Source organism: Neolamprologus multifasciatus, chromosome 15 (genome assembly GCF_963576455.1).
Source record: "Neolamprologus multifasciatus chromosome 15, fNeoMul1.2, whole genome shotgun sequence".
In the NCBI taxonomy this organism is placed as follows: domain Eukaryota; kingdom Metazoa; phylum Chordata; class Actinopteri; order Cichliformes; family Cichlidae; genus Neolamprologus; species Neolamprologus multifasciatus.
The window spans coordinates 9,681,942-9,703,366 of record NC_140453.1 but is presented as its reverse complement, the minus strand read 5'-3'; the positions used below and the strand labels follow the sequence as shown (position 1 = coordinate 9,703,366).

Below are 21,425 nucleotides of genomic sequence, written 5' to 3'. Positions count from 1 at the left end.
GTCACAAGCTCCTGTGACACCACAGCACCACTGGTGGTGTCACACACTCTGCTGTCTTAAAGAAAAAGAGGTCACAGTGATCATCCTAAAATGCATTACATTTAATAAATAGATCAGCTGGCTCTTCTCACATATCAGCTTTATCAACAGAAGTCAAGACCTTGTGAACGCCAGGTTCCAATTCTTCATCATCAACAACTGCTTTTTTTTGGTACGCAGTCTGAAAAAGCTCTCTTTTCTTAGGATCTTGACTTTACATTCTCTTTGTCCACAATCAAATCTGTCAAAAGGTCCTGAGAATTAGCAATCAACAGTAACACACTAAAACAGTGAACAACACAAAAAAACAAAACAAAAAAAACAAAACAAGGTGGGTGAGATGATAAAGGTGGCTCTCCTTCACACTAAAAGTATGCAATTTACAAAAATATCGCCTGAGTCACTTCAACATTTATATACTAGGTTGGTTCTTCACTCTGTGTAAACATGGACTGGCTGATAATTCTACTCAATGAGCCATTTAAGTTCACAGATAGATTACTGATAATAAATCAGAAAAGCAGAGAGACGAGCAGAAGCGAAATAAATAATTACAGTTTGGCTGCCGTGTGTGGCAGACACGTTGGTCTGTCATGTTACTCTGTGATCAGGTTTTTAACACTGATTGAAATATCTCCAGTCAGTCTCTCTCCATTGAGGTCAGTCGTCTGTTTCGCAGTACATCTTCAGTAGTCAGTTGGGAGGGGGAGGGGGTTAGCGCTGGTAGTGTGGTACAGCGATTTGCTGGCGGTGATGCAGTGCCAGTCAAAAGTTTGGATACACCCCAAACTTTTGGCTGGTGCTGTAGCTGCTGTGATGAGGAGGATAGAGGAGGTCCGGGGTCTGAGGAGCCAGGCCGGTGCACAGAGGTTCGTGGCTGCTCAGCACAGACGACAGATACTTGGCCTCCTCTGTCAGCTGCTTCACCTCCTTCCTCAGGGCGGCATTCTCCTTCTCCAGGTTCTCACTCTCCTGGAAACACGAAGGGAGGGGATGTTAGAGCAGAGCAGCTTTATTTACTATAAAAGTGTGTGCTTTTTGTGTGAGGTTAAGTTGGACAGCATCAAGGTGATGGTCTTTACTACTTGTTCATGAAAAAGCCACAACCACATATCCTGCTTCCGCGCTGGTGTTTTTGCATGTTTTAGTGCACGGTATATTTTAACCCAAACATTTCAAAAGGATAATGTAGGCCATGTTTAATAGTCCATGTATGAATGTGCTGGATGGTTTGTCTACCACTCGATGTAGAACAGAAGAGCGCAACAGCTTTGCAGAATCATTGTCCACAGTGGATGGCCTGACTTTTAATCTAAGCCACAATTACATTGTCATTAAACTGACATACTTTCATACATGCTCAGTTTAGGGAAATTGAATAAGCTTATTGATTCCCTTAGGCCAAGGGTGTCAAACCCAAGGCCCAAGGGCCAGAATCGGCCCAGCAAAGACTGCAATCCGGCCCACTGGACAGCTTTGGAAAATGTTAAGGAGGGCATACATTTTTAAACTTTTAATCCTTTTTTTATAGGTTTTACAGCTTTTTCTGCTCACAAAGACCTCCCCACTGCGACTCAAACTACACCAAAGTAGTTAAATAATAAATAAATGGTAGAAAAGTTCCTGTTTGTCACTGTTTATTATAGAAATTACAGTTCTTAAAAAAAGGTTTTTGAAAATCCAGTCACAAACACAAATATAAATATTGGATAGTCTGGGCAGTGAGCCCAGAACTATTTCTGTAACTTTACACATTTAACACATTGTGTGCTGTTCAAATTACACTTCTTTATCTATATTTAAGATATCTCAGGGATTAAATACGTAGTAAAATGTCTTTCCACTAACAGAGAGGGTTAAGATCACGGTGATGCCTTACGCCATCATCAGGTCAAAGTTGGAATTTGTTTAATTCTTTTCTTTATGATCAACTTTTATGTTAAGAAATGATGCCTGGATTAAATATGGTGAGTAGTTGAATCATTAAACTATTTCAACCTTTCAGCACAAAGACTGCGAGCACAGTGAAGCAACGAGTCCACAGTTCAAGTAGGAAATTTTTTTATAAAAAAAAATGGTAAAACTGTGGCATCCCTGCCTGTTTCAGTGATCATTTGTAATGGGCCAGTCAGTAAAAGTGTAAAAGTAAAAGCATGTTATTGCCACTTGAGATAAAGTTGTCTCTGTTTCAGTACTGAAATGAATAGCTTTGGTTACTTAGGAGTTAGTAAAACATGAAATATCTACAACATCTATATTGCTTTGTTCTAAAAGTAGAAATACTGGGGGCAACACTGCAAAAAGAAGAAGGAAAATAGACAAAAATACACATTACCCTGTTACATTGCCCTGCAACTATTGATTGAAACTGTGTGCAACTTGCACCACAGTGTGAAAAGGTACATTTCTGACATTTTTGGGTGCCACATTTTCCAAAACAAGTGGAAAGAAGGTGTCTTTCTAACCGATGATCAGTTTTTAGCAAGTAGAGCAAAAGGTACGTCACTGCTTGATACTTTTTTCTCTCTTTCTTTTCATTCGTTCTTTTTTTTTTCACCTTCGTGTGGGAATTGTAGGAGAGAAATCTTCCACTTGGTTAATTAAAAGGTCATCTCACCATGGCCAAAAGATCACAAAGCTGAGCTGTGAGTCCTTACTGTCACAGAACCCTTGGGCAAACCCCTGTACTTGCGTCACTTAGCCAAATACGGCCCACTGCTATCAGTGTTTTACAAGAAGTGACTGCCTTTTTCTCCCCTCCTGCCCACGACATGTAGCACTCGAGCTCATTTACAAAGAAGAAAAAAATACTACTGAAGAAACAGGAAATAAGCCACAGTGTCAAAGAGAGGGAAAATTCACCTTCCTGTTTATCTAGCGAGACGATGAAAGTAAAACCACAGGCTATATTCTGTGTGACTGACGGCTTTAAAGAGATTGATAATGTGTACCATACTTCACAGGAAGGATTCTCACATATTCAAATCAGCTACACTGGATCTACTACAGCCTACGGTGTGGCTTTTTTTGAAGGTCAAAAATCTCTTCTGCTCGTCTGATAAAGTTCACTGAAACAGCTGCTCTTGACACATTACTGTGAAAGAGCTCAGTGCCGCACGCATCTTCTTTTCTTGAACGAGGAAGTCACATGGCGAGTGGTTACGTGATCAGTGTTTTGAAATATAGGTTGATGTAAGAAATGACACCTTGTTGAGCTGGTGGAAGTGTTCAATGGGTCACTGGTTGCTTTTAACATAACAGAGCATCCAGCTGCGCATCCAGCAGAAATGTGCTGACTACCCACTCTAACGTTAAAAAGAAAAAAGAGCTATAAAAGATCAAACAAATAAAGCGGTGAACAAAAGGAGTCGAGCGTGAACGCACTCCTGTCGTCATACACTGTGCTGCAGTCTCTGATGCTCCTTTCTGCTGTGAAAAGGGAGTGATTGCCCACACGTGCTAATTTATTCCTTAAGCTTCTGAAAACACACCGAACAGCGTCCAAGTGTGCAGCCCAACAGAAGCCATGACACATCGCCACATGGTCAGGTAGCATTTTGTAAATATAGTACAAATCCATTCCCAGAGGCTTCAAAGAGCTGCATGGACACTTAGAAAGCGCTGCAGTCTGTTGCCGTACTCAAAATTTCTTTCCATTTGTGCTATGGAGTTACACTGGAGGTTGAACAGTTGGCAGGGCATTGCATAGCAAAAAAAACACCCCTGATGCTTTCATCATTATTCACAGAGATAGGCTGAATTAGCAGCTCTGACATACAAGGAGTGTTAAGTTTTTCCAGTCAATCTGCAGTTATTGATTTGAAACCAGGCATGGCAGACTTGTTTTCAGCATGTCCTGCTGAGACATCTGTTCGCGTTGTGTTGCTTTGAGGGTGTCAAGTGTGGTGGAAGGTGTCCTTACCAAGTGAAGGCTGTCAGCTTTTTGAGTTTGCCTCAACCTGCTCTTCTGGGCAGCGATTCGATTCTTCTCGCGGCGCATCACCTTCTTTGGGTCGTCTGAGCTCTGAAACAAAACAGCAGGCCCTCAGTTAGTGTGTTTGTGCAAATGACACAGAGGCCACCGGACGTCTCCTGAGCCTGAAAGAGTGAATCTGCGAGAAGCTCGGTGAATAGTTTGTGCTGGACGCTCTAGCAGGGGTGTGAAAATGATAGTTCAGGGAAGACTTGCCTAACATCACACCTAATGTGCAAGGGCAGGGCCGGGGAGTGGCTGAGTCATCGGTTAGATATAACGCACACCCTGTTTCATGTCCTGAACACTCGATTTTCTTGGTATCATAATAACTAATCAATTTCAAAATGCTGAGTCGGTTGGACATCAAAGAGATAAGAAATGTAGTATCTAACCTCGTCTGAACGTCTGTTAGCACCTCTCTGAAAATCCCCCAGACAACCAGCGTTGCTCACAGAAATAACTGAATTTAGATGATCAAAGTTATTTCCATGCCTTGTAGCGTTAATACGTCGCTTGAGCGCTCTATTTCCAGAACAGGTTTGAGCAATAGTGAACACTAGAGACTGACACATGTGAAACCAGCCAGCACCGAGGGTAATGGGCAGCTTCTCCCATGCACAGAAATGCACAGTACATACTGTATTTAACACGGTGTCTGTTCCCAACAGCTCACAGCTCTCATTCGCAGTTTGAGGACTTGCAAAAACAATGGAGTCCCACTACTTGGGCAAAGTGGTGCTGAGTTTTTTTCTTCTTTTTTTTTGCAATTCACAAAAGCCTACACTTGCAGCGAGTCATGCCTCCAGCCCATGTGTGCATGTGAGACACTCTGAGAAACTGTGAAAAGAGCCAGCAGAGACAGGATGGGTGTCTCTAGTGGTGGCCGTGGTTGCTGCCCACAAAAATATGCATGAAAGAATGTAGCCAATCAAAGGTGCGTGTTTAAAACATACCCACACGAGTACATCCAGAGATGTTAAACTAAAATCGCTCCGACAAAACTGGGCACATCCTTGTAAAAGTAAACGAACCATGCACACTTACCTGTCTGCTTCCAGGTGATGGGGACTTGTAACTTGTGTCATTGCTGTCAGAGCCCTGCGCCATAGCCGACTGTAGCGACTGAAACTTTGTGTCTTTGTCCACTTCTGCTTTGTGTTTTTGAGTGTGTGTGATCTGGTGAAGTGTGTGTCTGTCTGTGTGTGTGTGGAAGAGAGAGAGGCAGAACGAGAGAGTGAGAGCCTTTGTAGCCGTACGAGCGCTAAGAAGAACTTGGCTTACCACGAGCACTGAGTCGCTTTCTTCCCTCTTTTCTTTTCTTCTCTGTCCCTCCTCCCTCGCTCTCTCTTTCTCTCTCTCTTTCTCTCTCTCTCTCTCTCTCTCTCTCTCTCTGATACTAGCTGTCTACCTAATTAGCCGTACTGATGTAGTTTCTGGTAAGTTGCACTAGACTGGAAGTCACATGTCTGTTGGAAAGTTAAGGCGAGCAAGGCAATTGTGTAAAGTCCAAAAAAAATAACACAACCAGAGCTTAACTCACTCCTTTAATACATTATCAGTGGATGCTCACAGCCTCACAAATGAATTACCCAGTTTGACAGAACTAAAAACGTGTTTGTTTGGAAGCAGCACAATTGTCAGGTTATCACAAAAATAACACATTAATCTTTACACAAGTGTGATTATGTCTGCGTAGTGGGGATGTGTGTGTATGTGTGTGTGTGTGGGGGGGGGGGGGTAACATGTGTGTTAAGCTGGCATTATGGGCTTCCTCTTTTTTTCTTTCTTTTTTCTTCTCATTTCTTTTTGTTTAGCTGTCACAGATATGAAGTTTCGACTTAGTCCTCAAGAGACTGCATCCCAAAACTCCACATGGATGACTGGGCTGTGAGTATTTACACATGCTTCATGGTAATTTCCAGAACTGTGCAACGCTTGCTGGCTTGCGGCTCACCAGCTGCGAAATAGGTAAGGTGATGTCAAGTGTACTGGCAATGAGAAATGCCCAAGGGGCTCCCCAATGCCCCACTCAGAATTCTCTCACAGCCTTTTACTCTAAACGAAGATGTTTATGTGCAAAGAGTGGGGGATCTTCGAGAAAATGTACAATTTGAGGAGGGGGAACATACTGGAAGTAATGTTTTTTTACTCACACTATTACTGTAATAGAGAAAAAAAATCACACACGCTTTTGTTTAAGCGTCCAACGCAATCCATTTAAAACTGAGCTTTTGGCTCATTTAAGGCATGCGGTGCCCTTTACTCGTTAGTCCTTTTCTTGTTTGCCCCCATCACGAGACAGCATTTGGTCGTGCAAGAACAAGATTTTCTTGTGAGAAGAAGGAGAAAAAAAAGGAGGAAAAAAAAGAGAATCAGGACTAAAACAGCTTTGCTTGGCAGAACAGTCCTCCCACACAAAAACATGTTCCACCATCACAGGAATTCTGAAGAGCTTGGGCAAGGGCAGACATTTCTAATACTTGGCATTTAACGCTGTCCAAAAGAGTTGAGGCTGCAAAAGAGAGAGAGAGAGAGAAAGAGAGAGAGGGAGAGAGAGGGAGAAAGGAGGAAAGCTGCTTTGTCAAATTAGGCTTAAACCAGGGCAAACACATATTAGTTTAAAGATCTTTTTTCACAGCTTGGACGCAGTACAGCCCGTACCCTCAATGACCCATTGTTGCTGGGAGTGTAGGGATGCTCAGAACCACCCCCAAATCCCGCCGTATCAATTTTTAAACGTTGAGCAAATGATTTAAAGAATGTGTAACAGCTTTTGAAATATCTTTATAACTGTTGTTTGTATGTCTTGCACTAATTCTGCTGCTCGGTGAGGCCCCTCACAGAAGTAGTAGAAGGCTTGATGGCGCTTGTATTAAACTCAAGCTTTGCACTTGATCACATAACATCCAGTGTGAGTAAGAGTTCGTAAAAAAGAAAAAGAAAGAAAGAAAAGCGACAGCTCGTAAGGACAGTTTTGATGAATCTTAATCACTGCTCTAAACAATACTCCCTCCTCTTCATCGGGACTCCCTTACTTGGAAAAACCCCAGACAGGCCATTTATTTCAAATGCAAACTGCGATACCCTCATTTGTGGTCTACCTTCCTTGGAAATGACCGTGGGAGGTTTCTAATAAGCACGAAATACATGTAAGGGATAATTAGGCAAACGACAAACGTGACAAATAACGGTTAAATATTTAATTCAGAATAAAGGCCGATTATGAGTCATTTCAGTGGATGTGTCAAGTCCAGTTTGAGAGAAATATTGCTCTTATTTTCTTGTTCTTTGGCCCACTCTTTCTGAGTTTTACTGTTATGCAGGCGTGAATTGTATCAGCCACTCGTTGTTTACTTACTTAGTAACTTTTTCGACATTTGAAAAGTAAAGGGCTAAAAACAAGTGGGTTTTGTACTGGATTTCTGTTATGTTACAAGAATTTGAGTTTCAAACATATTCCACCTGTTTGCCATGTCTTTGTTTCGAAAAGACTGAACTCTGTAATATTGTATTTTTTTGAAGGGGTGGGAGGGTGGGGCAGTTGTTTTAGGTCATTCAAGACATGAGTCAGTCTTATAAATCAAGAACTGCCTAAAAGTCGGTGCCCAAATATTGTAATTTTCCATCTGTCATAACTACTGTGCAATACAAATGAAATCATAAAATGAGGCGATCACTTCCTCCTGCTGGGAACTGACACCAAGGACTGTCAGTCGCTGTTATTTTAAATGAAAGACGTGTGGACAACAATACTGTCAGATAAGGTAGGTATTAAAAAAAGAAGAAAAAAATAGCAATTTGTTCTTCTATTTCCATCACTGTCACTCATCGTTATTTTTAATTAACTTAATTTGTTGAACAGTCCTTTAACTGGAATCGTCTCACATGGATTTGTTGCAGTACTGATATTTGCGGCTAACCTCCAGGTGGAGGTGGTGTAGGACAGGCAGAGCAGCTTGTTTGTGAGATAAAAGAAAGGCTGATGAAACTCATGAATGATGGAAAATGATGTGTAATGATGGCTTTTGTCGTGTGAGTGGTTTAAAAAGACCGGGTTTTGCTATCTTGCTCAGGCTGGCGCTGCTTGTGTGATGTCATCGGCACCCCGCAGAGAAGAAAAAAACAAAAGGGTAAAACAGTCGCAACATCCAGGTCATTAATTTGTTTGTGTGCTGATCTCATTGAGAGTCCATGTTTTATTCAAAGTCAACAAATACAACTGAAAACGAAATATTTAAAATGAAGCTCAAAGGCCACACTGCGCCCGCTGGGCTTTTGATGTGTTAAAGGTTTAAAGTGTCCCTCTCCTAACAAATGAGCACAACTGGAAGTTGACATGTCAAACAAGCTGTTTACCTGGGAAGATTTCTGGTCAGGTAAAAGTCAGGGAACTTACTTGCCTGCGTGTATGTGTGTGTGTGTCATGCCAAGGTATGTGGGTTGTGCCCATGAAGATTATGCCAAATCTTCTCTGTCAGTGGTGTTTAAATGTTATTTATAAGTAACTGTTATTTAGTGGAGTTGAAATGTTCAATGTTCAATGAGTGGGTTAAACCCTAAAGGGTCACTTAAGTCACTGCAGTTCACCAGACAGTGAGGGTTTTTTGTTCTGAAGAAAAAAATGTTTGTGCGCTGACAGAAACAGAATAAAACACAATGAAGGAAATGATTACTTAATTAATAATGACCCCAGAGCACTGATGAGACTCAGCACTAATGTTATCTGGTAGTTTATGAGGGAAGTCACCAAGACCAGCTAAGAACAACTGTAAGGTGTCATCTAAGAACTTTTCAAGTGACCCTGAATCATCCATTAGTTATGCTGCTGTAGGCTCATACTACTGCAGGACTTAAAGTTTTGTCTTCTCTCTGATTTAGTCTGTCTCTCTATGCTTTCTTTGCTCTTTCCCCTCACCCTCCAGCTGGTCACAACAGATGGCTGTGGCTCCCTGACCCTGGTTCTGCTGGAGGTTTCTTCCTGTTCAAAGAAAGTTTTTCCTTCCCACTGTCGCCAAGTCCTTGCTAAAAGGTCCTTTAAAAAAATATTTGGCTTTTTCTCCACAATAAGGTGGGATCTTCACCTTACAGTAGCAAGTGCTTTGATGCGACTGTTTGATTGTGATTTGGTAACTCAGGCATCTGAGATCTTTCTTAGGTTTTACACCTGATTTCAAGACAGTCTTTTAAACTTGTGATTAAAGGCTGCAAATCGCAGAATTGTGTACAAGTAATTTCATTTCTAGCGGACCCATTTTATGTTTCCTAAATTGAACAGGTGTTCCAAACAAAAAGTTGTGAGAATAAATTTTCTACTTTGAGTTTGTCTCCACCTGTGGGCCAGCAGGAGTATTTAGGGTGGAGGCTGTAGTTGCCGCTGTGCTGCAGGTGGAGGTGGTATAGGACGAGCAGAGCAGCAGGTTTGTGAATGTTTTTGACGTAAATGAAAAAGACAAAGAAGGTCTGATAAGGCTGCTGTGTGATGTAGAGACAGGTATAATGATGTGTATAAAGATTGGGTCTCGCTGTATTGCTCAGGCTGAACTGCAGCGTCTATTCACAGGCGCGATCCCACTACTGAGCGACACGGGGGCTTTGACCTGCTCCGTCTCCGACCTGGGCCGGTGCACCCCTCTTTAGACGACCTAGTGGTCCCGGGCTGCCCCAGGATCACCATATCGATGCCGAACTTAGTGCGGACACCCGATCGGCATAGTCCGCTGCAGCTCAGAGCTCCTGAGCTCAAACGATCCTCCAACCTCAGCCTCCCGGTAGCTTGGATTACAGGCACGCGCCACCGCACCCGACGAGAAATACGCGCGCTCACAGAGCTTTTAACTGTGAGTCATGTGACGTCATCACGAAGCCGCTACAGAGCCGGTGTTGTACCAAAACGTGATCGTCTGCCATAAAGTGATTTCCGGTGTTTGTCTCTTTCATCTCACTCTCTCTCTCTCTCTCTCTCTCTCTCTCTCTATATATATATATATATATATACACATATACATCTCTCTCTATATATATAGAGAGATATATATGTGTGTATATATATATATATATATATATATATATATATATATACATATATATACATATATATCTCTCTCTATATATAGAGAGAGATGTATATGTGGAATGTCTTTGTTTATATTGTCACTATATTGTATTCAACAGTATTTATAAAGGGATTGCACATAAAATGAAGAAATCCCTGTTCTGCAAGTTCCTTTATGACTGTTACTGAACCTACATTATACTCAATCCAGTCCTTCTTTGGTCACTTTAAATATCTTTATAGAACTATAATGCAATTTCAGCTGCCCGTTAATGTCAACGACACATTCTAGCTGATAAATAAAGGAAACAAAGCCACAAAAGCCAAAAACTGATTCCAGGTTACACCTTCTGCAAGGAATGTTGTCTTAGGCTCAATATGACGGCATATCATTTCTTATTGATATGTTTGATGTATGTTTCACAGATTATAATTCAACAAGCCATTCACATGAGTGCCACATCCCTGATCCAGAATCCTGATCAAAAAACATTGATGTTTATACGTTTCAGAGTCACAAAACTTATGTCTCGTTATTACTGGTTAGTCAGCTTGTTTTCCACAATCAGAAATCAACCAGTACAGTACATCTATACAGACGTTTTGAATTTGAGACATTGCCAAATTTAGTTTAAACCTTAAGAAACACCCAAAGCACAATTACTAACAGGGTAATCTCTATAAACAGATATCTGCACATGAATGTGCACAACTAAGATTGCTCAGTGGCACCTGTAATGCAAGTTTTGGAAAGAACTCTAGAAACACACTTAACTTTAGAAATAAACCAATTGGACAGGATATCTTCCACCATCCTGCTATAACACAGGCCAAAAGACACACAATCATATGTCTATAGTCACCAGGTGAATGAGAGCAGGTTTGGGACTATTTCTGTATTTAAATGATTGGTAATAAGCAGTGTTGGGTAAGTTACTTTAAATTAGTAACTTAGTTAATTACTAGTTACTTCTATCAAAAGTAACTCAGTTACTTCAAGTTACTCGTTACTTTCAAAGTAACTAGTTACTAGGGAAAGTAACTTTGGTTTTACTCAGAATTCTCTTGTTAATGTGTTGCTTCCATAACTTTGCCAGTCTTCTAGCTTGCTTACTTGCCACAAGTGCACTGTGCCACCTACCAATAGAAAGGAAAATATAATGTGCATATTTCCACGAGAGAAATCCCAAGCCTGGACCGTCATTGACTGCTGCCATGATTCTAGCCTACGTCACAGCGTCATGTGCGCTTTTTACATCCAACACAAAAACTGCAGTCGTGGTGCTTTGATTGTACTCAGGACTCTGAAATTCTGCCTTCTGAATAGGAAGATGTAGGTAACACCAAACTGCAGATGAGCTGCATACAGGGCTGGACTGGGACAAAAAATTGGCCCGGGCATTTTGACTAGAGACCGGCCCGCCATTATAGGAAAAATCATAAAGCCTTTGAATGAAAACAAACGCTGTTGTGACAGTGATGTTCACTGTCTTGATGGTATATATGTATCAATCTATCAATCGTTTGTTGTAAGATTCAGATAATTATTTTTTAAAAGCTAGACATTTTAAATGAGAATAAGAAAGAAAAGTATTTCTTTGTGCCCACCTCTCCCCGTTAATGCCCTACCTGGCCCCCTGGCAAAACTTTGCTAGATCCGCACCTGCACAGTTACCAGCTGTCAGCTACCTAAAAAAAAGGATCCTGGTGTTATTTGTCTCTCAGAAACAGTTCATAACTTCCCTTCAACTCATTCATGTCACCTAAAAGGTAAACCTGTTTCAACATCACCTGTTCAGCTCTGATGATTCAGTAAGGACATCTTCTGGTTTCATCTTCATGTTTCCCTCTCACCAGATAACCAAACCGATATCATGACCAGCAGCTTTTTTGCAGCTGTGGCTCCAGCAAACATCAGCTGATACTAGAAATTGATATTAAATAAATTCTAACAACAGCTGATCAAGCTTAAACGTGCTGCTGTTGTTTAACGCGACATCGGCTGGTTTCCCTTTTCTGGCGCAAAGTGGGCGATAAACAAACAAGAGAGCCGATCAGCTGATCATTGATCAGTTTTCATGATTGAAGTAGAAACGGGAGAGGGAGGGGAGAGAATGAGAGAAGAAGAGGCAGCTGTGCAGCAAAGACACAGAATAACTCCAGCTTTGTGTCTTTTTCATTGTAGCTGAATTACGGGACAAACTGTTCCTTTTCACCTCAATAAGAAACGCGTAATATTTTCTCTGAAGACCAGACGGGACGGTTGGCAACTCTAATAACTTATGAACAAAATAAAGTTCAACATCATTAACATCATAGCACCCACCCAGCTGTATAGAAACACCGTCATGCTAGCTAGTACGCAGTACGGAAAAAGTCAGAATAACGAAAATAAACTCCACCTAGACTTGGTTTATATCTGACCCAGATAGACTGCAGGTCATAACCTGAAGTTCAGTTCACACTTGGACCGGCGGCAGCCTCGGGTCTCTTTTCCTGCTGCCTCCACCACTTGCTAATGTTACTGAATCTGTGGAAGCTCCGCGATAGCCACCACACGAAGTAACGAGTAACGAGCCTATCTAAATCCCAGTAACGACTAACGCGTTCCTGATTTTGGCATAATAACTAGTTACCGTGCTCGTTACCACAATAATAACGTAGTTACTGTAACGCGTTACTTAATAACGCGTTAGTCCCAACACTGGTAAAAAGTGGCTTTCACACTTTAGAAGGATGCAGGTGTTATTGCACACAGCTGCAGTGCTGAGGGCGTCTTTAGCTCACTGACTGCATGTATAGATTTCAGTCTGGTTGGATCCGTGTGTATTTAATAAAAACCACTGCAGACTGTAGCACCGAGTCACTCCAGCAGAATTTTGATAAGCAAAAAAAGGTCAAACATGTTCGCGTTTTATGCTTTTTCAGTGTATGTTACTGCACGATACGTATGACTTGCCTTACCTTCAGTTAAACCGATCAAGGTCGGTGTCCCACCAGAGTACACGAATAGCATGAGCAAAATGATGATGTGAAACAGATTTTTATATAACTGTATTTATTATTTTGACAGCATGACCCACAAAAAACTTGACTCCTCAACTTAAAAAACTATTTCCTTTAAAATCACTCCAAACAATACATTAAAACAAACTGAAACTTTCGGTAAATGAAATATTGACAGCCCACAGACACAAGGACTTTCCACAGCTTCAAACGCCGACCGTCGGGCTTCTGCCGTACTCTCTGTACTTTAGCTGCGAGGGGAGAAAGACCGTATTTATTAGGTGCATCATCAAATTAAACACATAATGCTGAATTAAATATTAAATTATGGTCTTTATCTGAGTTGCATTATCTGTTCACCTGCTCTGTGCTTTTGTCCACTTCAGGGCGTGCCTTGGAGGCACGGTTGTGGTCGGGTGGTAGAAGGTACACCCGGCTCGTTTACACATCGCAGCAAAGCGACACGGCTGTAGTTAAGAAGGAGAGAAAAGAAAAAAAAATCAGATTCGCTGAGAATCTGAAAGCGATCAGTCTGCGTTGTACAAAAACAGCTCTTGTGCAGCGTTTTTACCTTGGGATGATAAAATGGACAGTCCATCTTCTTGCACTCTGGGAAGAAGCGACAGATGCTGGTAGGCTGGGTCTGCTGCACTGCTGCAAACATAAGGGTCAAGGATAAGATATCAGATGATTATGATAGTTTAGAAACATGGAAGTGCTATGGACACGTAAAAACAGTGTCACATTAAATGTCTTTGAGGGAAAACAATAATGACTTCTTTGTTGTAACACTGACATCATTAAAAACAATTTTTTGGGGAGGAAATCAACAATAATTCATTCGACTACTGACGTGGGCCACTGTTCCGTTTTTGTGAGACAGTTTTAAATTCACACGGGAATGCAACTTCAGCAGATGCCAAGTCAGCTCGACACCAAGGACAACAGAAGTGAATGTACTGTCACCCAGTTCTCAGGGCCGTCCTCCCACAGGGAGGAGCATTTAGACTCTCTGCCCTCTTTCTAAGCCCAACACACGCTTTCACCTTTAGTCTAAAAGGGAACAGCAAGGTCCTGTCTTATCTTCGCTAATCAGATTTTTTTTTTTAAAAAGCACTGGGGGTTTCCACAGACGCAAGCACTAGATGCCTGATAGAGAGTCGGGTCAATGCATTTGACAAAGATCTACTCTGCGTCATTATTTCAGACCATACCAACATACTGACCTGATGAATAGATAATCTATATCACAGGTGTAGATTAGCCCGGCAAAGACTTCAGATCTGTATCATTTAGGTTGGGTCTACTTTATTCAGAATAATGCAACAAAACTGGCTGAAGATTCAAGTAAAAGGTAATAGTATGAACGCATTCTTCCCCTGCTAACTTTAAACAGATTAGCTTCACTTTCTATCTGCACACCACCAGTTTTTTGTGTTTTGTTTTTCATCAATTAACCATATGTGAACTTGCTTGAGGTAATTTAGGGAAACTTTTAGTGGATCCACAATAGCTGAAAATGTTTAAACTACTAATCACTCTCACAGAATTTAGCCAGAATCCCATCAGTGAACAGGAGGCTAGAAGAAAACCCAGCATAGGTCAAGCTGGCGAGAGAGTACCTGGTCTGGGTGGAGGAGGTGCAGCCGTGCTCCTGCGGCTCACATGAGTGAAGGGACAGTCTGGCTTTGTACACCTGGCGTCGTATTTACAATTTGGATGCACAAAAAGGCATTTATCCCCAAATTTGCAGTTTGGAAAAGTCCTTAAGGAAAAAAGAAAAACGCATGTAATCAGGACTTATGACTGAAAGTGAAAAAGAATTACCCTAAACAGTCATTCTTATTGTATTTAACATAGCTACTTACTTGCACTGTGTTGTTGGGTGATGATACAGACACTCATCCCCACTTTTGCACACCGGCCAGAACTTGCATCGCTCCATGACCTTTTGTTTTTTCAAAGGGACCGCATTCTCCTCTGCCATGTCAATGTCCATCATCTCATCTGTCAACAGATAAAAGGGCAGGACTAAGAGGCTAAAACTTGGCTTTAACATGCAAAACAAAAATAAAATAGCTGATTATCATATCACTTTAATAACTCCGCTGAGAGCACACACACACACACACACACACACACCTTCTGATGTGACGCCTCCCTGTAACCTCTGAAGGACGCTGACTTTGGGCTCTCTGTGGGCATGGCTCGCTGCGTCAGGTACGTTCGCAGGTGGTCTCACATCTTCCAGGTCAGTTTCACAGTCTGCAAGGTTACCAAGCGGGCTCGGTACCCCATCTAATGTCACTATGAACTTCGGGCTGGCAGAGTCGCCTCTCTCCTTGCTAGGGTAAGTCAGAAAAGCAGAACAGATGAAATGACAATCCAGTAATAGCACAAATGTCTCGTTATTTATACAAAGACACAGGCCTGTACTATGAAACAGGATATGGTCTTATCTTCATGGTTAACTCTGGGTTTTCTGTACTACAAAGGTGGTTCACTTCTTTTTGAGGTACATCCTCGTAACATCGTCAACAGGTACAATGGCACCACCTACTGGCCAATCAATAGCATCACCATTAAATAACACTGTAATAAGTGATCCTTAAATAGTAAACTTATTTGCACTTCCTGCTCACCTTGCATCGCACTTACATAAGCCTACATTTGAATTCTGTTTTCATTTATCATTCATTACTCTCAGACCATTAAACACCACCGAGACTGCAGGTGAAAGAACAGAAAATATAACTGCCCTTTAAACATTAATTCAATGAGATACTTGATTATAATCCACCAAATTCTCCTGCATCTTAATGATTTTTTGAATTTTTGCTGCTTTTCTTTCCTGCTTCACACATCTATACAGTATGGATAGTACCACACTTCTAAGTGCTTTTCCTCTCATGTGCACACACACACACACGCTGCTGCTTTGTCTGCAATGTATGTTTCAGATCTTCATATTTTTGTAACGTTATAGATTTATCATAATTTATAAAATCAGTCGCTCTGCTGCCAGGACACAACGATTGATCAGATGTCAACAGCACCCGTTTTATGAGAGCTCATTGCGTTGACAACCAACTTTGTGCCACTACTAGGGCTGCCACGATTAGTCGACTAGTCACAATTACGTCGACTATCAAAGTCGTCGACGACTGATTTAATAGTTGACGCGTCGTTTGAAGCTTTGTAAGATCACAAAAGACGCAGGAAAAAGTAGAATTTAAGAGTGTAATAACGGACTGAAACAGAAGATGGCAGCACTGCATGTACAAGGATGCCAGCTGCCGTTAAACCCCGAAGAAGAAGAAGTAGCTCTGTCCCAGAATTCATAGCGCAGCCCAGCTCAGTTTCCAACAATGGCGGCAGCTAGTTAGTTTTAATATTACTCTTATTATTCTTTCTGGGTCACAAAATAAACGTTTAACATATTTTTAGGCGAGAATGTAGCTGTGTAAACCTCAAATATCTGCTCAGTTTATCAAGACACCACATATTTTCAAAAGCGCTCCGACGTTTTCAGAGACGTCTGTTACCCACTAGCTCGATAGCTAGCAGGGGGCAAGGCTCACTAGAGCCGTGAGAACACCGGACACCCGGCAAATCGTTTTCAAACCCACCGCCGTCTTTCGCTACTCAGGTTAAACATATATAAGTCACTTAGATAACTTAAAAATGTTATTGTTTGGCTTTTTTTAGTATTTTATTTGTTCCTGAGTAAATCGGTTTGGCTGAGATTAAAGTTATAGTTTTTACACAGCTGAATAAACGTCAAGCAGACAACTGATTATCAGAAGTGTGAGATGCTCGAGAATATACTCCGGTGTCCTGTTATATTTTAGATAGCAAGAAGTTTATTAAACTTCACCGAAACAATCTGCAAATTTCATTAAAATTTAATAAACTATCATCTTGTCTTTATTTTTAGTTAGCACATACCTTAAACACTTAAAGCTGTAAGCTAATGATAGTTATATAAGAGCAGATGCATGCTGGTGCAATAAGCTGTATGCTGTACATCCAATGGATGCATGATGTGATTAGTCGACTAATCGCAAAAATAATCGGTGACTAGTCGACTATCAAAATAATCGTTTGTGGCAGCCTTAGCCACTACTCAGCCTGATCCCTGATGTTACAATAAATCACTCCACATAATGGAAAGACACCTTGTGTATGCCACCTCAGTAAAAATACAAACATACAAACCTGGTCTGGACGGTGCGTGGTACAGCAGACAGGACTTGCTGCTGATTTCCAACTGGAGATTCTCCCACTTGTGGTCGACTCATTATGAAAGAACGCGTATCAAATGTCTTCACTTCACCGCCTGCAGTGACCTCCACCCCTAGAGGCATGACAGATTGAAAAAATATGTAAATAGAATTTTGGGAGCTATCAAGTGTTTTTGGGAAGACTCATTACTTCTCAATAGTTTTGAAACTTTCTAAAGTTGCATGGAATATCATTCGGAAATCGCTTGTCTAAAACTAAGACCCACCATATTCATTTGGCTCTCCTCTACCGCTGCTCTCCAACTGAAGCCGCGATGCTAACGATCTAGTTGGAGCTGGAATAAAATGAATGAATTAAATAAATAAATAAAACAAACAAAACAGCACTTTGAGAACTTCAAAGTTTTTTAAAATTGTTACTTGCCTGCCGAAGTCAACACACATCTAATTATACAACTATTTCATTACTATGCTGTTCAGTTATGATGATCCATAGTTCTGCTATACAGTAATCATCCAAATAAAAACCATCCGGGCTTGTGACATACACAAAATATATATATAGACATAAATAATTATGGTCATCTGCTCCTTCAGCTACAAAACATCACTCATAGGTTGCAAACAGACATATACTTGTGAGCTAATGAGACTATGTGATCATCTGTGCGCATGAAACTCTATTATATATACCAGATGTTCTGGAGGGAGGTAGATCTGTGGCGGTGTAGGTCTGCACCCTGGGCGCCAGGCTGTGGAGGTGCTCCTGGACTAGCTGGATGGCTGCACTCATCTCCTCACTGCTGGCGAGACGAGTACGAGGCGCCACAGGAACAGTCTGTTTCTGTGGTACTGCGGGGAAAGGTCAACGTAAGAGAATGACACAAGCAACAATGGAAAATCAGCTTAACTTACAGGATGTTTGTGGTTAAATGTACGACAGTGGGAACGCACTTGTTGGGTAGGTAGTCGTTTTGGTGATTGAGTCCTGTGCCTCAGAGATGGCTTTCAGTATCAGATTTCTGTTGGCTTGCTTGGCTGGTGGGAGAGTAGGTCTGAAACAATACAAACCTCGAAACTGTTAGAGCTCAGCAAAGCGCAAAATTGATCATCTGTGACTCACTTCTTAAGCTTTACTGCAAGAAAACACACATGTGGTTTGGGTACACACGACCTACAAAAGTCCCATAAATAAAAGCATCCACGAGGCAGATAAACATTACCTTACTTAACCGTTTTCTTTCCACAGTATAAACCCAACCCTGAGGTTAATATGACATCAAGTGTTCATACTGACTTCCGTTCTGGTTTGGAGGGGAGGGACACTCTACTGGAGAGGCCTCTGCCGCTGTAGCTGCTTTCGTCCTCGTCCACATCGTCGCTGTCCTCGTCTGCATCTCGGTTCACTCTTACGACAGAACTCACTACCGGTGCCTTCCGCTTCCTCGAAAACTCTTCTTGCTGAACGGTGAAAGCAAGGCATTATTACTATATCCAACTACCTAATACACCGTCATCAAAAAGTGAGCAGAATAAGCACTCTGATAATACCTTGTTGGATCCAGTTCTAGAGGTTCTGCTGGTTCTGCTGCCCTGCTGCCTAGCATGAAAGGACGCTTCCGCAGAGCTTACTGATGTGAACTGGCCCTGACCGGGTCTATAGATATCAGCGTTGTGTCTGTTAGCTGCGCCGTGTGTACGACTGTGGTTGGTGCTGATTTCTAAAGGCTCGTCAGCGATGAGGTCGTCATCCATCTCTGGTTTGATGTCAAGAACTGCCTCCGATGGGAGCGGCTCCACCAGGGGCCTAACACTGGAGGAGAGCCGTGAGGAACCCTTTTCCAAGGTCCCCCTCCTGATAACAAACAAACAAAATACAAGGAAAATGTAACCACACACAAACACACTTCTTGGTCTGCTCTGACCAAAGACTTTCTTTGTTGATGAGTACTTCTTTGTTCAAGTAAATAGTCATTTTTAACATCATAATACTTTCTGGGGGAAATCCGGACATGCTTTTGTGTTTTGTGTGAATTATCACTGACTTACATCATAAAAAACTATAACAAAAACCTTAAAAAGTACAAATAATACAAACACACAGAAGAACTGAGCCACCATTTATGAGACCTTCCAAAGAGGAAATGGATATTACTACAGTTAAACTTGGAAAAATAGTGGTTGGAGACCTCAGCATGAGCAAAATTATCCCAAACAATGAGCAATCAATTCACAATTTGCTTTAAGTTACTACATAGATTTTCCTGCTGAAGCATAATTTGGAAATTAGGGGGCAACCTGAGAAACTACTGCGTCAGGTACCTGCTCTCATGTGCAGAGCTGGATACACGGGCTTCTGTCCTATCTCCTCTTAATTCCTCCGCTCGGCCGTTTTCACCTACAGACGATCGGCTCTTCCCGCTCACAGTAGCGCTGTCTGACTGCAGCTGCTTGAGGGATGCGGGCTCTGAGAAAAACAGAAACATGAGCAATGCTAAACTCCTGAGCCTCACATGTTCATAAAAAAAGACAGACTTCCCATTGCTGGTTAAAAAGTGCAGAGATGTATTCAACGCAGCCAGGCTTACCTGCTGCAACAGATCTTAATTTCTCCAGAACACCATGCAGCCTAAAAATGAAGAAACAAAAACAAAATTAAGGCAAAAAGGTACAACTTTCTTTCATATTTTACATATTCAGAGCGCTTTGAATACTCCAGGAGAGTAGAAAAGCGCTACATAAGAACCAGTCCACAAATAAACAATATAATCGCACCAGCTTGTGAATTTCATCGTGTTGTTTCCGAGGAAGAGCGAGAGGTCGTCGGCCATCTGTTGGGAGGTTTTTTTGTTTGCCACCATCACCATAATATAATCTGGGAGTTCTTCATCTGTGAAGAAAAAGAAACACGCACATCGTGTATGGTAAGACTACACAACCAGGTAACTGCTGGCTCAGAGGTAATCACTGAATATCATTCACGTACCAATATATGCACCAAGCTCCTGAAGCTTTCCTTTGATGGCAGCCTGGAAGAGATTAAAAGTACAACCGGAAGATGTTATTTCAACAAATTCTAGGTAGCGTAGCTAGCTGCGCTGTTATAATTCACCAACAACCCAAGGATTAACTTAACGTAGCACTGAGTTTATGCTGTGGAAACTGTTCAAATCAAAAAGAAATGATTGAGTCTATGACGATGCCTGCCGGAGTGAGGTACCAATCCCTCGGCCTTGAAAATAAAAACAATAAGTTAGGCTAGGCTGACACATTTAAGCTAGCGAGTCAGTGTTAGCTTGTAGCTCCTTTGTTACGCAAACATTAATCACGCAGACCACTCAGCTTCAACCCGCACTGTTACTCACCCTTATTTTCTTACTAATTTCTGTACCGATTTCCATTATTGTTGTTTGAATCAAGCGAATTAGTTGTAAAAGAGGCAACTGTTTTTCCAGCTGCACCGCTAAAGACCAGGGACAAACGTGACGTGGAACCACGTGACAAATCAAATCAAGGCAACCGAATAGGGACAAAAAGCATACATCTGTCTATCGTATGTGATGCCTTTATGTCTTTGTTCAGCATTTAGAGTAATCACTTTAAGTTGATGCTGGAAAAAGTAAACTTGTTAGTAAAATGTTCCAACTAAAGGAAAGCGCTGGGTGACTGAAGCTGGGGTGAACCATGCCTCAATCCCAACAACTCTCAGAGGACCTGGATGGTCATCAGCAATGTTCCCTCTAATTTTTCATGTGTCTGAGCGAACACACAAACTCGCTGAGCGGTCCCTTGGACCACTGTGAGCAACAGCAGACGTGTGCACTGTGGTCACGCCAGCATCGAATCTATCCAAGTCACAAGTCAAATTACAGCATTTATATTTATGTTAGACTACTTTTAATTAACTGCTTTAGCCCACTTACAATGAAAATTAAAAAAAAAATTTGTTCATGACCTGTGTAGAATATTAACACTATTGGAAGTAAAAAAATAACTTGAACTCCAATTTTGAAAACACAACTTTCTTTTTTTTTTCTTTTTTCTTTTCTTTTCTTTTTTTTTTTTTTAAAAAAAATAAAGCTCTGACTTGTATTATGAGTATGAGTCT

At 41.5% G+C, this 21,425-nt stretch overlaps 2 protein-coding genes and 1 non-coding gene across 4 annotated transcripts; all 3 read right to left on the bottom strand.

The window, feature by feature from the left end:
* Window positions 1-86: 86 nt before the first annotated feature.
* On the bottom strand, window positions 87-5,290 carry batf (basic leucine zipper transcription factor, ATF-like). The gene is made up of 3 exons (XM_085133162.1): window positions 5,060-5,290; window positions 3,962-4,063; window positions 87-1,011 (listed from the first exon to the last, which is right to left on the bottom strand). Exons 1-3 carry the CDS (start codon window positions 5,120-5,122, stop codon window positions 805-807), a joined length of 372 nt encoding a protein of 123 aa, XP_084989288.1. The 5' UTR covers window positions 5,123-5,290; the 3' UTR covers window positions 87-804.
* A 4,231-nt stretch (window positions 5,291-9,521) lies between these two features.
* LOC146501564 (signal recognition particle RNA) lies at window positions 9,522-9,820 on the bottom strand. The gene has a single exon (XR_014869666.1).
* Window positions 9,821-13,108: 3,288 nt separating this feature from the next.
* On the bottom strand, window positions 13,109-20,841 carry zc3h14 (zinc finger CCCH-type containing 14). Of its 2 annotated transcripts, none has more exons than XM_085133513.1 (17): window positions 20,683-20,841; window positions 20,304-20,346; window positions 20,093-20,207; window positions 19,906-19,946; window positions 19,640-19,784; window positions 18,869-19,172; window positions 18,615-18,778; window positions 18,272-18,372; window positions 18,011-18,169; window positions 17,584-17,652; window positions 17,292-17,430; window positions 15,216-15,418; window positions 14,942-15,080; window positions 14,696-14,838; window positions 13,645-13,727; window positions 13,434-13,540; window positions 13,109-13,324 (listed from the first exon to the last, which is right to left on the bottom strand). In XM_085133513.1, the coding sequence occupies exons 1-17, from the start codon at window positions 20,716-20,718 to the stop codon at window positions 13,321-13,323; spliced, it is 1,995 nt and encodes a 664-aa protein (XP_084989639.1). In that variant the 5' UTR covers window positions 20,719-20,841; the 3' UTR covers window positions 13,109-13,320. The 2 variants fall into 2 exon arrangements, with proteins under 2 accessions (XP_084989639.1, XP_084989640.1); XM_085133514.1 differs by having other exon boundaries at window positions 13,645-13,724.
* Between the last annotated feature and the right edge of the window lie 584 nt (window positions 20,842-21,425).